This window comes from Lynx canadensis, chromosome A1, assembly GCF_007474595.2.
Source record: "Lynx canadensis isolate LIC74 chromosome A1, mLynCan4.pri.v2, whole genome shotgun sequence".
NCBI classification, from domain to species: domain Eukaryota; kingdom Metazoa; phylum Chordata; class Mammalia; order Carnivora; family Felidae; genus Lynx; species Lynx canadensis.
This window is the reverse complement of record NC_044303.2, coordinates 111,450,055-111,466,503: the sequence shown is the minus strand read 5'-3', so window position 1 is coordinate 111,466,503 and position 16,449 is coordinate 111,450,055. Positions and strand designations below refer to the sequence as shown.

Sequence of the window (16,449 nt, the reverse complement as noted above, 5' to 3'; positions counted from 1 at the left end):
ACGGGGCTTGAACTCTAGAGCCATGAGATCATGACCTGAGCCGAAGTTGGATGCTTAACCAAATGAGCACCCCAGGTGCCCCCAAAAGTTAAAGCTTTTACTAGATAATAATTGAGAACAAAATACCCCAATAATTAGACAACGGCTAACAGACAAGATGGGTTCCTTCATGTCAAAGGAGAATAGATAAAATTTTATTTTGTTTTATTAAAGTTTATTTATTTTGAGGGAGAGAGAGCACACAAAACCAAGAATCAGACACTTAACCGAATGAGCCATCCAAGCATCCCAGAAAAGCTAAAATTTTTATCAGGCCAAATGATCATTGAGGAACAAAACCAGTCAACACAGCCTGAGTTGACAAGCCCACATAAAATTCAGGAAAATTTGCTGACCCTGCCACAAATCTTATCACACCCTCCAGCAGCTGCCATATCCTGAAGCTGCTACCAGAAACACTAAATTGTATCCTGCTTGTCAACCTGCTCCTGTAAGTCGCAGTTTGAGACCTCAGTCTGACCAACTCCTAATAAGAACCCAGAACTTGCAGTTTTTGCCTACGTAACCCTGAGCTGAAATCCTTCCTCCTTCAGAGTGTATTTCTGTTTGGAAGGCTGCAACTCCTGGTTTGTAAAGTGTTTAACACTAAAGCTTTCCCTGGCCTCTGACCAAACCTTTGCATTCCAAGAATTTTTGTTGACATGGTAATATGGAGTCACAATTAAAATTTTAATTCCAATGTTAATTCCAAGACTTTGAAACTTACTTAGGTAAATCAGTTATTCGTATTTAAATATAAAGAAGATGAAGAAATATTTATCACTTATCTAAAAAAACCCCATTGTGAATTCCAATAAAACCAAATTAACTTCTGATTTTAACTATTATAAAATACAATAAATGCAACTAATATCTATGTATAATTAGTTAATAATAATGGCTGATTGTGTGGCTTAAGTCATGTGTACATAATGAGGGAGGATTAAAAGCCCAATGCAAATGATATCTTAATAGTTCTTTTCAGTTTGACATATCTTTTATTTATTAAGGCCAGAAATGGAAGTTTCTCATTTCTAAAAGACATACTGTTATCTGAAAACACAAACACACCTTTAAATATTCATAACTTAATTTCTGACCCAAAAATTTTTAACCATTTAATCTAGGTACTTAATTAAACCTTAGAAGCAGGAAGTAAATAAAATAATGACCTACCAAGAGGTATTTGCCCTCTAGCCATGAGGCTTTAACATGGGACTATTAACCATATTACCTTAAGACTTCTTGCCTTAGGGCATGTGAAAAGCAGGAGAAAGACCATGCACTGCCTCAATATAGCTATTTAGAAATTTCTAGAGGTTTTCAAATACGAAAGAAAAAAATAATCTTGACTTTTTTCTGGTGGGAAAGAAAAGAAACTATCAGTGGCTCTGTTTTCTAGTCTTCTAAGTAAAGGCCCATATGAAAGAATGAGGCAATGCAAAGACTCCTCGAATTTCATATGCAATTTGTCCTTTATATATGCAAGATCGTAAATTCTTTAAGCTTTGAAAGGTTTTTAACCAAAATATTGCTTCCTATACACACACCCACACACATATATATACACGTATATATACATATATATACGTGTATATATATGTGTGTGTACATATATATATCCTAACTTGATCACAATTTTAGAAAGAAAGATTATGATTTGATATTTTCATGCATCTGACTTTAACTCAGGTAAATAATAATATCTCAGTGGGAACTTCAAAAGAAAGAAAGGGAAAAAAAAGGACAAATAATGTTACAACTTAAATATTTTTTAAATCAATAATATTGCTGCACTAAACACTGACCTGGGGTTTTCAGATATAATTTCGCCCTCAGGACACTCCCTTCAGATCAATTTGTTTAAATAAGTAAATCAGATAGGCTCTACATTTAGGAGATTCGCTTTAGAGATTTGTCTTTTTTTTTTTTTTTAATTTTTAATGTTTATTTATTTTTGAGAGATAGAGCGGGAGGTTGGAGAGGGGGGAGGGGGAGACAGCGAACAGAGAGAGAGGGAGACACAGACACAGAATCTGAAGCACGCTCCAGGCTTCAAACTGTCAGCACAGAGCCCGACATGGGACTCGAAGTAAGGAACTGCAAGATCCTGACCTGAGCTGAAGTCTGACACTTAACCGACTTCAGCCACCCTGATGCCCCTTTACAGATTTGTCTTAAACAAACTTAAGGAAATTTATTACTTCAATATCTTAAATAATAATTTAGTAAGAAAAGAGATACTATCTCATGAGCTTCCCCAAACCAAAATTTCCTTACAAAGACTTAGAGAAGGAATAAAAACTTTCCTCATTTCTACAATGGACTCAATATAATTAGGCTTAAAAACTTTCCTCATTTCTACAATGGACTCAATATAATTAGGCTTATAAACCTCCAAGAAAAAGCCACTAAAAAAGTAATCAATCTTACCTCATCTGAAAGATTGTCAACTCTATACAAACTGGGATGAGTTGTGAGCATAAGGTAGACCAATGGCTGATTTTTCACTTGACACATGGCAAAAATGCGTTCATCTAGACGTGCGTTTGTCCCAGTCTGAAACGATTTCTATAACAAAAAACCACCCCCCATCCAAAGAATGGGTATTTAATAACAAATATAAACAAAGCTTTCCAACTCAGATGTTAAAAGAGTATCTTCAGACAGAATTAGCAAATTTACTGTTAATTATTCTTTTAAAAGTATCTTTTAAGAAGTCACACAAATCTATTAAATTGTGGTTATAGCCCCACCTGGAAGAAATTAATTACCTGACCATGGCAAAGTCACTGGATCTGTTTCCTAATCAGTGAAATGGATCTAAACACTCTACCATAGAATGATGGTGACATAAAAATCTAAATAATACCATGAGAAGGGTAAGGTTATATTGCAGATGAAAAAATGAAAACACAAATGAAGGACCAAAGACCTGTGTTTTATAAATGCTGGATGATGACTAATGGTGGTTAACTATCCTTGTTTCTCCTTCAGTTATATAAACAACACAATAGGGGCGCCTGGGTGGCGCAGTCGGTTAAGCGTCCGACATCAGCCAGGTCACGATCTCGCGGTCCGTGAGTTCGAGCCCCGCGTCAGGCTCTGGGCTGATGGCTCGGAGCCTGGAGCCTGTTTCCGATTCTGTGTCTCTCTCTCTCTCTGCCCCTCCCCCGTTCATGCTCTGTCTCTCTCTGTCCCAAAAATAAATAAAAAACGTTGAAAAAAAAAATTTAAACAACACAATAAAGCTTACAAATTAGGAAAAATAGGGGCGCCTGGGTGGCGCAGTCGGTTAAGCGTCCGACTTCAGCCAGGTCACGATCTCCCGGTCTGGGAGTTTGAGCCCCGCGTCGGGCTCTGGGCTGATGGCTCAGAGTCTGGAGCCTGTTTCCGATTCTGTGTCTCCCTCTCTCTCTGCCCCTCCCCCGTTCATGCTCTGTCTCTCTCCCAAAAAAAAATAAATGTTGAAAAAAAAATTAAAAAAAAAAAAATTAGGAAAAATAATAATACAATAATGCAAACGAGGACAGTTACTTAGCAAAATAAAGTTAATAAGTAATGAGTTTTAACTGTTTTTTGTTTTTGTTTTTTCCCACAGGTGATTTTATTAAAGCACGGGGACATGATCCGTGGGCAGGAAGAACTGCTGAGTTGTAACTGGTTCTTACTGTAGTGAATTGTAACTGATCTATTAGCTTCATAGAGAATACTAAAAGTTTCGAGGTAAAGTTTTAAGCATTCCTGGGGTACCTGGCTGACTCAGTCAGTAGGAGCATGCAACTCTTGATCTCAGGATTCTAATTTCAAGCCCCAAATTGGGTGTAGCCATTACTTAAAAAAATAAAATCTTTAAAAAAAAAAAAAGGTTTTAAGCATTCCTATTGATGGAAAGTAGTAGAAAGAGGCAGAGAGCTAGGAGCAATGAGATTATGCCATAAAACAAGTGTACTAACTATAAACAAAGGAAGCTGAAGATCAGAAAGGCTCTTAAGGCTTTTTGTTGTTGTTGTTGTTTAAGTAATCTCTACACCCAAAGTGTGTCTTCAACTCACAACCCCAAGATCAAGAGTCACATGCTCTACTGATCGAGCCAGCCTAGGCACTCCAAGGCTCTTAAGATTTTTTAAAGTAAGCTCTGTGCCCACTGTGGGGCTCAAATCCATGAGACCAAGAGTTGCATACTCCGCCAACTAATCCAGCCAGGCGCCTCAAGATTTTTTTTTTTTTTAATTTTTTTTTTTTCAACGTTTATTTATTTTTGGGACAGAGAGAGACAGAGCATGAACGGGGGAGGGGCAGAGAGAGAGGGAGACACAGAATCGGAAACAGGCTCCAGGCTCTGAGCCATCAGCCCAGAGCCCGACGCGGGGCTCGAACTCACAGACCGCGAGATCGTGACCTGGCTGAAGTCGGACGCTTAACCGACTGCGCCACCCAGGCGCCCCAAGATTTTTTAAATTAGTATGTTGATAGTCACTAAGAAAGAAAAAAGAATATTAAGGGAAATGGAAGAAGGAAATTTCATTTATTGATTCAATAACTACTGAGAGCCTGTTATGTACTAAGAACTGTTGTTCTAAGTGCTGAAACAAAGTGGTAAACTTTTCAAAAAAGATAAAAATCCCTGTCCTTATAACTAAAAAATCCTAGTAAGAGAAAAGTAAATAATAAATAAGCAAAATACTGATATGTCAGTGTTAAATGCTTTAGAGGAAAAATAAGGGAGGGAAGACAGATAAAGAATGTAGGTTAGAATGGTAACAGAGTGTTGCACACTAAATGGGGAGGTAAGGGAAGGCAGGCCTCAGCGAAAGGACAGCATTAAGGAAAGACCTGAAGAGGGAAAAGCTCAGATTTTTAAATGTTAAAATTTAAGTATTTATGTAATTTCTATGTATTTAGATTATATTCAGAAGTAGAAATGCATAATTTGAGTTAAAGAAACTAGAAGCTGATCCAAAAGCCATCCTATTAGGTTAAGTGGGTTACCCTTCTCACCTAAGAAGAGATGACATACACCAGACAGGTAGATCCTGGAGTTCAGAAAAGTATACAAATTGACAAGATCCAGAGTAGTTTTGATCAGTTTTGAAATCTAGGATGTAACCCTAAGTGATTTATTAACATGAGCTTTTTAATAAAACTTACAAGGGAAAGTTACAGTAAGTACATAAGCTTGGACATTGGATTTTGTACCCTGGAAAAATAAGTCTCCTCCACCAGCCCAGAGTTTCCTTTCTTTTTTGGAGAGCAGGGCAGGGGGAGCCAGTGGTATGCGTAAAGGGCAGGCAGGGGAGATCATTAAATAACAATATCAAATGAAAAACTCTACAGGACCATAGAAGGAAAGGCAACTGCTAGAGAGATAACATTTGAGCTCAAACACAGTAAGAGGAAAGTGCAATGCAGCCCATGGCACAGGTATGAGAAGGCATAGCTAAGATTTAGTAGTATGTGGCTGAGATACTGTAGGGAGCAGGAAAAAGCCAAAAGAAGAGTTTCATGTGTGACTTCTTGCTCTAGCAATAAAAGATTGTTTTGGAAAACTGATCATTACTTACATCACTTACATCTTTGATAACTTAAGTGAATACCTTGTGAACATCTCTTACAAATAAGGCACACGCTTTAAATCAGTATTTTTAAACTTTTTTGGGTTACAAATTTTTTCAAGGTTCCAATAAAAGCCAGGATCCCTGTGCTTAGAAAACTTAACTGGCTTAAAGTTATACATACAATGTTTAGTGGTTCACAGGATAAAAACTTGGGCTAATGACATTATTGTGTTAGTTTCTGGGTTTAACTCTCTTACCTGTTTAAGGAGAGCCAACACAAAGAGTGGGAAAAGCCGCAAAGAAAAAGGAACCATGAGTCCAGGCTGCTGGTTACTTAGGACTGAAGAACGATAAGCTGAAAGAGAGTCTATGACGGCATTCACTAGGGCATCCCGAGCATCACTCAGACTGGCAGTCACAGACCTGTCAACAGCTAACAGATGGAAGGCAGGAACAAACAAGAGAGAAGATAGAAGTTTAGCTATCCCACTTCTATCCCACTGTTACAGATAGAAGAGATGTATTTTTTTTTATTATACATATTCCCTCTCCAATGTATCACATACACAAGGAGACAAGCATAGCAGCTCAAAGCACATCGTCTGAAGAGTCAAACCAAAGTTGGCTGAAATGCTTCTCTATTTCCTAACTGTAAGACAATATGGCAAGGAATCTAACCTTCATGAGTATGTTTCCTTACCTGTAAAATGGCAAAACTGTTCTTTCTTCAATCTAAGATGTTATTTTGAAATATTCTTTCTAAATAAGTTCTACTCCCAATGTGGGGCTTGAACTCATAACCTGGAGATCAAGGGTTACAAACTCAACCAAGTGAGCCACCCAGGTACCCCAAATCTAAGATGTTATTAGTAGTAATCCACCATTTTATTTACATACTACAGAAAAAGAAAAAAGTCTGCAACTAAAGCACATGCTTTCTTCACAGAGAATTTTACCCTATATTTATTGCAAGAGCTCTTAGCTACTTAGATGCTTCTCATCACCTGTCATGCCACTCTGTTTACATGCATTTCAGCATACTGGAAAAAAAATTTTTCCCCTGAAGAAAAATTTAAACACTAAAAGCACATAATTGTTTTAGAGAGTTCTTAAACTACAACTAAACTAAATTCATGGGGCACCTGGGTGGCTCAGTCAGTTAAATGTCCGACTTCGGCTCAGGTCATGATCTCACGGCTGTGAGTTTGAGCCCTGCATCAGGCTCTGTGCTGACAGCTTGAAGTATGCTTCAGATTCTGGGCCTCCCTCTCTCTCTCTCTGCCCCTCCCCTGCTCATGTTCTGGCTCTCTCTCTCTCTCTCTCTCTCTCAAAAATAAACATTAAAAAAAGTTAAGGGGCATGTGGGTGGCTCAGTCGGTTAAGCGTCCAACTTCAGCTCAAGTCATGATCTTGTGGTCCCTGTGTCTGAAACCTGCATGAGGTTTTGTGCTGTTAGCTTGGGGCCTGGAGCCTGCTTTGGATTCTGTGTTTCCCTTTTTCTCTGCCCTTCCCCTACTTACACTCTGTCTCTCTCAAAATTAAGTAAATAAACATTAAAAAATAATAAAAATCTTAACTAAATTTATGTTGGGGCACCTGGGCGGATCAGTCGGTTAAACATCTGACTCTTGATTTCGGCTTATGTCATGATCTCACGGTTCTTAAGATTGAGCCCTGCGTGGGGCTCTGTGCTGATGGCATGGAGCCTGCTTGGGATCCTCTCTTTCCCTCTCTCTCTCTGCCCCTACTCCTTGAGCTCTCTCTCCCTCAAAATAAATAAGCTTAAAAAAAAAAAAAACCTCAATTCATGTGATATCAAAAATACAATCAATACTGGGGTGTCTGGGTGGCTCAATTGGTTAAGCGTCCAACTTTGGCTCAGATCATGATCTCACGGTTCGTGGGTTCAAGCCCCACATCAGGCTCTGCCCTGACAGCAGAAAGCCTGCTTGGGATTCTTTCTCTACCTCTCTCTCTCTCTCTGCCCCTCCCCACTCCTGGCCTCTCTCCATCTCTCTCAAAAATAAACATTAAAAAAAAATACAATCAATAAAGTGATGTTATTAACTGCTATAACCAAATTTGTATATAGCCAAGAAAGAATAAAGACCACTGTCACCTGATCAACAGTTAACTCTTAAGACTTCAATTGAAGACATCCTGATTTTAAAGATTGTGATAAAATCTTTATCAAATGTGAAAAAAATTTATAAAATGTGAAAAAATGTTCATAATGCTATCAACCAAATTTAGTAACAAAACCAATACTTTTTGTGAAGCAAACCATTGTGCAGATTTTTTCAAACCTACAAATACCACCTAATACATAGTTCTTGCTGATGATAATAAAGATAATATTGATCATACTGTTACTAAAAAGTATTAGTTGAACAAAATATAAAGGCAATGACCCTCAAATTTCTTAGGTCACAATCTTTAACTTTCTTTTTTTTTAATTTTTTTTTTAATGTTTATTTATTTTTGAGACAGAGAGAGACAGAGCATGAACGGGGGAGGGGCAGAGAGGGAGGGAGACACAGAATCGGAAGCAGGCTCCAGGCTCCGTGCCATCAACCCAGAACCCGACGCAGGGCTCGAACTCATGGACCGCGAGATCATGACCTGAGCTGAAGTCAGACGCCCAACCGAATGAGCCACCCAGGCACCCCCACAATCTTTAACTTTCAACAGCATATGAGACTAACTAAAATGGGTTTGGCCTTCATCAGGCTTCATTAAAGAAAAAATTTGTTGGGGCACCTGGGTGGCTCAATCAGTTAAGCATCCAATTCTTGATTTTGGCTCAGGTCATGATCTCACGGTTCATGAGCTAGAGCCGTAAGATGGGCTCCTTGATAATGGTGCGGAGCCTGCTTGGGATTCTCTCTCCCTCTCTCTCTACCCTTCCCTTGCTCATGCGTGCTCACTCTCTATCTCTCAAAATAAACTTAAAAAAAAAAAAAAAAAAGAATTTACCAATAGGAAATAAAAAAAAAAAGTAATCACCCTTATCATAGGCAGATTTGAGTTTGAAGTAAATGGACCAAACGACATCTTTCCTCAAGGAGAAAAAAAAAGCAAAAACAACAACAAAAAATCAAGGAGGCAACTAAACTATGTCTGAGACAGAAGTAAAGAACTGAAGGTATGAATAAATAAATTCTAGCTCAGGTGATCTGGCCAAGAATGCAAACTTATGTGTGAAAAGTAAACTGGTTTTCAATCTCAAATTCCATGACTCCAAGAATAATGATCTTTACATAACTTCACTGTCTCTTGCAATCCAAGTTACAGACCTCACAAGAAAGCTATTAACCTTTAGTATTGAACATTTAGTAAAATATGGTTATTTAAATTCACCACAGGCAGATTATAAAACAGGAAGCAGTTTAGTAGTTGCCTAAAGCTGGTGAGGGATAAAAAGAGGAAGTGGGCAGTTACTGCTAATAGGCATGAGGTTCTTTTTGGGATGATAAAAATGTTCTAAAATTAGATTGAGGTGATGGCCATACAATTCAGTAAATATATCATAGATAACAGAGTTGCAGACTTAAAATAGGTTAAGTGATATGGCACATAAATTATATCTTTTTTTTTTTTTAATTTTTTTTTTTCAACGTTTATTTATTTTTGGGACAGAGAGAGACAGAGCATGAACGGGGGAGGGGCAGAGAGAGAGGGAGACACAGAATCGGAAACAGGCTCCAGGCTCTGAGCCATCAGCCCAGAGCCTGACGCGGGGCTCGAACTCACGCACCGCAAGATCGTGACCTGGCTGAAGTCGGACGCTTAACCGACTGCGCCACCCAGGCGCCCCAAGTTCCTTTCATTCAAGTAGTTACTTAGGAGGCATACACAGAATCCAAAACACTGAAACCTTTAAAGTTATTATTTTTTTTAATGTTTATTTTTTTTTAAGAGAGAGACAAAGAGCATGAGCAGGGAAGGGGCAGAAAGAGAGGGAGGCACAGAATCCCAAGCAGGCTCCAGACTCTAAGTTGTCAGCACAGAGCCTGACGCAGGGCTTGAAGTCACTAGGCAGGAGATCATGACCTGAGCCGAAGTCGGACACTTAACTGACTGAGCCACACAGATGCCCCTAAAGCTAATTATTTCAAGAAAAATAAGGGGTGCCTGGGTGGCTTAGTCGGTTCAGCATCTGACTGCTGATTTTGACTCAAGTCATGACCCCAGGGTCATGAGATGAGCCCTGCACAAGGCTCCCTGCTGAGTGTGGGGCCTGCTTGGGATTCTCTCTCTCTCCCTCTGTCACTCTCCACCACTTCCGCTCACTCTCTCTAAAAGTAAATTTAAGAAAAAAATTTAAAGCAAAATAAAACTCTCCAGATTTTTCTAATGTTATTATTTGTGAAATATTTACAATAGGTGATAACAATTCTTACCCATATTGGCCAATAACCCTGCAATTGCTTGAACATCAGCTCCAAGAAAGACTTCATTCAGAGTTGAAACTACAGGCAAACACAAAGTATGAACACGAATTCTTCTTTCACCTTTGGGGAAAACATATAAATCACAGTAAGGGACAACTTATATTTAAAAACTTGTATACAAGTCTCTTGGAAAAATCACTTCTTTTCAATTTAGAACCAAAAAGATTATTTAATAAGCAGAAATAGTTTCAAAGCCTTAATGAGTAAAAACTCATTAACTTTTATTTCTTTCATTTTTTGACTATAAAATTCTTTTTGTTCAAGTTATTACTGAAAAGGAATCATAAATTATGGTAACATGTTCACTTCTTAAAAATTTCTTTTCTAAACCTTTTGGTTACTTTCTTTCTTTTTTCTTTTTTTTTTTTAAGTTTATTTATTTATTTTGAGAGAGAGAGCACAAGTGGGGAAGGGGCAGAGAGAGAGAGAGAGAGAGAGAGAGAATCCCAAGCAGGTTCCTCTCTGCCAGTGCAGAGCCCACTTCAGATTCTCTGTCCCCCCCTTCATTTTCGCTCATGCTGTCTCTCTCTCCCAAAAATAAACTTAAAAAACACTACCTTCCACATGTATTCTAGAGTCTGTTTTGATATTTAAAGTCTAGAGAAATCTTATACTTTCCTCTTTAACCACAGAAAAAAATTTAAAAGAAATCGACTAATATATATTTTTTGGTAATTATTACCCACAATAAAAATAAATACAGAAATAAAAATGAAAACCTTTTGGGAAGCATCAAGTATCAAGCTAATTTTTAAAAATTTTCTAATCAGCAAGATCTGGAACACTAAAGTAAAAGAACAAATAAAAAAACTAGAGATGATATCCATATTACAACCTATATGGACACATGAAGACCAATGAACAGGTACATATAAGGAGCTCACACAAATTACTTTTAGAAAGAAGAACTATCTGCAATAAAGGGTAACACTGTTTAGATTTTCTATTCTAAACCAGAATAATGATAGCCAAAAGAAAACATATAATGTTTACCCTATCATATCAGCAACAATAACTAAACACACACACCACACACACAGACACACAAAGGCTAAAATGAAAAGGGCACTTGGTAAGACCAGAGATTGGTAACACCTTTCTGAAAAGCAACGTGGAAATAACAAGATTTTTTCTAAACAGTAAGCCTCACACTAAGTAGACTCTCAATAAATATCTGTTAAATACGATTGGTTAAGGAAAATAAATATGACACATCTTGGCTTTACCAAGGATAGCAACAAAGCTCTTAAGATCAGAAATATATTCTTTTGGTTTAAGAGAAATGAGTACCTCCAAAAGTAAGGGAGATTATTCTAAGCCAATGAATACGTGACCAAACTTTAAAAATTTCCCTTTGCTGCAACACATTGTATTTATAGTTAACAATACTGGATTATAGACCTAAAAATCTCTTAAAACATAGATCTCATGTTATATGTCTTTGCCACAAAAACAACAACAATCCACACCTCCCCCCCCCCCAAAACACCCCACCTTACCTTTGCTGGATGTATACAAGAGTGCAGACTGAAAGGAAACCAACTGAGTGTCAGTAAGACTCTCTTCCACTGACATCTGTACTGCATACCCAGCATCTGGGTTTACATTAGGCAAAGACAGTAAGTCTGTTGACCGAACAAAGAAGTTCCCATGGAAGGTATGAATGGAAAGACCTAGAAGAGAAAACTTTATCAAAATCGTTTATATATTTTCATTTTATCCCTGTCACTTATCAGACTGGCAGAGAGTAAATCTAAAGGTTTAGATGTGATACTGTGATTTATGATAAGAATATATACTTGATCTTCACCCATTTCTGGCAGAGAGCTCCTAAACTCTTAGAATTTCCTAAGTGATGAGAGTCACAAAGGTGTCTCTTGCTATGTTGATGGAGTGACTTTTGGCAAGAACCTAGGTAACCTAAGGATGGGGGCTGGTTACCAGAGGACCCAACCATGTGATTAGAAGGCTGGAACTTTCAGTTCAACCCCTACCCCACCAACATCCTTCAGGGAGGGGAGAGAACCTAGAGGATGATACAGTCACCAACCGCCAATAATCTAAGCAATCTTGACTATGTAAATAAGCCTTCATAAAAACTCAAAAGGATGGGGTCCTTCGGAGAGCATCTGGATTAGTGCACACATGGAGATCTGGGAGGAGTGGAGCACTCAGAGAGAACATGGAAGCTGCAGAAGCTCCATGCCCTTTGCCTTCTCCATACCTTGGCCTGCACATCTCTTCCATTTGGCTGTTCCTGAGTTATATCCTTTTATAAAAAACCAGCAATCAAGTAAATAAAATGTTTCTCTGAGTTCTGTAAGCTGCTCTGTAGCAAATAAATTGAACCCAAAGAGAGGGTTTTAGGAACCTCCAATCTATAGCCAGCCAATCAGAGCACAAAAATAAACAGAAACCCAAAGAAGCTACTGTGGTAACTAACTGGTTTTGAGTGACACTAATACCTGAGTTGTTTGAAGATGTGTCAGCCTTATACAAGTGTTATTTGATACTTTATTTAAGATGTTACATATGTTTTATTACCAGTTGTTTCACTCAATCATTTTTTCTTTTTATTACAATGATAATACAGAACTCCATTTGGCAAATGGTTTGACCAACAGATTTCAACATCTATCTAGTGGACAGGTTGTGGATCCTTATCTTTTGATATCTTTTTTTTTTTTCTTTTTGGCTACATATTTCATATAATCTTTCCACTGCAAAAAAAAAAAAAAAGAAAAAAAGATTGAGTCCAGGGTGACTCAGTCGGTTAAGCATCTGACTCTGGTTCAGGTCATGATCAGGCTCTGTGCTGACAGCTCAGAGCCTGGAACCCGGTTTGGTTTCTGTGTTTCTCTCTCTCTCTGCACCTCCCCCACTCACACTCTGTCTCTCTCTCTCAAAAATAAATAAACATTAAAAAAATTAAGTTAAAAAAATGAATGCTTCACACCTCTTAAAGAACAGCATTATTTTAAAATTTGAATGAAAGATTAGAACCAGGTTGATAATGTGAAGGAATAAAATATCTGGAATTATTTCCCAATTTCCTAAGAGATTAGTTATTATCATTTAGCAGCCACAGGCATTTATCCTGAAAAATACACTGGATTAAAGCATTCTGAAACTTTCAGACTATTTCCAAAGCAACACTGAGGCAAGGTTAGTAGCAGTGCAGATAGAGAAGAGCACAAATAAAAAGATCTCCTACTTGTAAGATCAATGGTGGGGATGGTGGCACAATAATGAAAATGTACTTCAAAACAAAACAAAACAAAACAAAACAAAACAACAAAAAAAGAAAATGTACTTAATGCCATTCAACTGTATACTTTTAAATGGTTAAATAAAAAATTTTGTTATGAATAATTACTGTAATTAAAAAAATAATTGTTTTATTAAAAAAAACACCTTTCACTACTACCGTTTCTGTTCAAGACATGGAATAAAAATCCATGCCTATTTTTGGTGGGGCGGGGGGGAGAGGAGGGATATGATTTTTTAAAATTAGATATAATTCACATACCATAAAAATTACACATAGAGGTGCCTGGATGGCTTAGTTGGTTAAACCTCTAACTTCAGCTCATGTCATGATCTCACGGTTTGTGAGTTCGAGCCCCACCTTGGGCTCTGTGCTAACAGCTCAGAGCCTGGAGCATGCTTCAGATTCTGTGTCTCCCTCTCTCTCTGCCCCTCTCCTACTCACAATCTCTCCCTCTCTCCCTCCCTCCCTCCCTCTCTCTCTCAAAAACAAACACTAAAAAATTTATAAAAATTACACATAAAGTGTACAATTCAGTGGCTTTTGGTATATTCAAAAGAGTCCCCATTTTATAATGTTTCTTCTCCATTCTTTTTTTTTTTCACCTAGGCTCCACATCCAATGTTGGCTTGAATTCACAACCCTGAGATCAAGAGTCCCATGGTCTACCGACTGAACAAGCAAGGCACCCCTTATCTATTATTAACTGCATATTCCATCAGTGTAAGTAAATATCTTAGAAGAGCAAACATGAAATAAGACTAGCTGAAAATGTGTACTTACTGGTATCAAAAGCAACATTTCTATGCATATGTTAAAAAATAAAAGTCCCACCTTTCGTGCACCGAATCCTCATGACTGCCTCAAAGCCAATCTTTCGAGTGAGGTATCTCTGTAGTTCCTTCTGTAATTTCTGTACTTGTACTGGGTTCTGCTGATGGTGGTAAGAGGGATAGTAATAGACACTACCTGCTGAATACCGAGAAATACAACCTGGAAGAGAACACACACTTTTAAAAAATCCTGCCATTAAGTGCTATGACTGCACCAAAAAAACTACTGGTATTTGAATCAATTCTTCCTTAGCCTCCCAAAGTATTATCAGAAAAGAAAATTTCATTCTTTTAAATAGTATAAAAAAGTCTCTATTATAAATATTTAGAGTAGAAGACCAAAAGGTTTATAGTAGACTGATTAACTCTCCCAAAGGAATAAAAATCCCTTCACTTTGTCCTCTATTTGGAATATCATCATATAAATACCATTTTCACATTCATTTGAAAAAAAATAGTCATGAGGAAGAACTTACCCAGAGAAGCCAAATCAGAATACTGTCCACTAAGAAGGAATAAGTCAACGGCTACCTGCTGACCAGAACAATCCAAGGCTAATTTCTTATAGAAGTCAGTGGATGGTGTCAAGTGAATTTCCTATTAATAATAAATTATATAAAGAAAAATTTTAAATTAAATTGTCATAAAATTTTTATGTTTTTTAAAACTTTATTTATTCATTTATTTTGAAAGGGAGAGCTCAAGGGAGCAGGGGAGGGGCAGAGAGAGAGAGACAGAGAATTCCAAGCAGGCTGCACAAGGTCAGCACAGAACCCAATGTGGGGCTTGAATCCACGCACAAACTGTGAGATCATGACCTAAGCTGAAATCAAGAGTAGGACACTTAACTGAATGAGCCACTCAGGTGCCTCTAAATTGTCATAAAATTTTAAAATCTATCTGTATATACCAAGATGTTAACAGGTAGCCTTGGGGGGTAGTCTAAAAAAATCCTTTATTTTTGTAATATTTTTTCACTTTTTCAGTAAAAAAACATGTACTGCTTAACTATTTTCTACTTTGTTTTACCTTTATATTTTATCTTTTGAGAGAGAGCAAGTAAGCGAGCGAAAGTGAGCTGGGGAGGGGCAGAAAGAGAGGGAGAGACAAGATGGAAGTGGGCTCTGTGCTGATAACGGAGAGCCCAACGCAGAGCTCGAACTCATAAACTATGAGATCATGACAGAGCTGAAGTCAGAAGCTTAACTGAGCCACCCAGGTGCCCCTATTTTGTTTTACTTTTAAAAAGAAGTATACCTATTATGCTAATTTCGGTAATCGATTTAACATTTACTATGCTGGAAACTGTTCTAAACAATTCATGTGTATTATCCATTCAGCCTTTTGAACTACTATAAGAAGCAGGTAACTACCATTATTTTCACTTTATAAATAAACATAAGGAAAGAGAAGGGCAAAGAAATTAACTACTCAAGTTCATACATCTAAAAAGCAGAATTTAGGGAGACAGACTCCAGGACTGACACCATAATTGTAGCACATGGCAACTCTCATCATCTTTTGAAAAATACTCATCTCAAATTAAGTTTATACATACAAGGTGTTAAAAGCAATTCTATGGCAGTCAGTATACCAAACTATGACTACGTTTTAGTGTTTATCCATGTTCTACTTTGTCCCTAGAAGGCATATTCCTTAGCTGCCAGACTTTCTCATCAAAGGCAGGCTGCATTGTGAGTAGCATGCCAAATATCCAAGAGTAAAGTAAGAGTCAATCAGGTAGAAAATGTAATAAAATAGAAATTATGACATAAAAGAGAAATGCTTTATCTATTTCCTTATACTCCCTACTCTCCACAACTGAAAAGTAAATGAGAAACAAGCTTTGTGGTCAAAGGGACAGAGCAGAACACCACCATGTACAGTAACATACATGTGATGACACCCTCACCTTAGCAGAAGACCTTTGGTTGGGCTCCTCTCGCGGTCTCAGGGCTCCCACTCCAAGAGTAGGAAGTTGTGTTTGAAAGACAGACATTCGGCCACCAGTTGGGGACATCAGCTTAAAGGCAGCCTGAAGTGCAGGACCCAAGGCACTCTGCGTTTCCAGGGTCTTGGTGAACATTTGTGGCAAAGTTTTCAGTAAATCTTGAACAAGCTTGTAAAATAAAGCAAGAAAACTCAAAGGTGTTACAAGTAAAATTTTTTTTCACAAAAAATCAGTAACTAATACAGTAGACAAGACACCGAGTTGTGATGATGGTCAGAGAATCTACAGACAGTACAGTAAACAATGAAGTTGGTCAAATGACAAGAAAGCCATTTTAAGTCAACAT

At 37.7% G+C, this 16,449-nt stretch overlaps 1 protein-coding gene across 1 annotated transcript in view; it reads right to left on the bottom strand.

Annotated features, from left to right (window-relative positions):
• SEC24A (SEC24 homolog A, COPII coat complex component) overlaps positions 1-16,449 on the bottom strand; it is a 72,634-nt gene that overhangs the window by 8,087 nt on the left and 48,098 nt on the right. The window contains exons 13-19 of the mRNA XM_030318264.2: positions 16,065-16,271; positions 14,629-14,749; positions 14,154-14,312; positions 11,551-11,724; positions 10,001-10,111; positions 5,855-6,030; positions 2,473-2,610 (exon numbers count right to left, since the gene is read on the bottom strand). Coding sequence (XP_030174124.1) covers positions 2,473-2,610; positions 5,855-6,030; positions 10,001-10,111; positions 11,551-11,724; positions 14,154-14,312; positions 14,629-14,749; positions 16,065-16,271 — 1,086 coding nt within the window. The remainder of the gene's footprint in view (positions 1-2,472; positions 2,611-5,854; positions 6,031-10,000; positions 10,112-11,550; positions 11,725-14,153; positions 14,313-14,628; positions 14,750-16,064; positions 16,272-16,449) is intronic.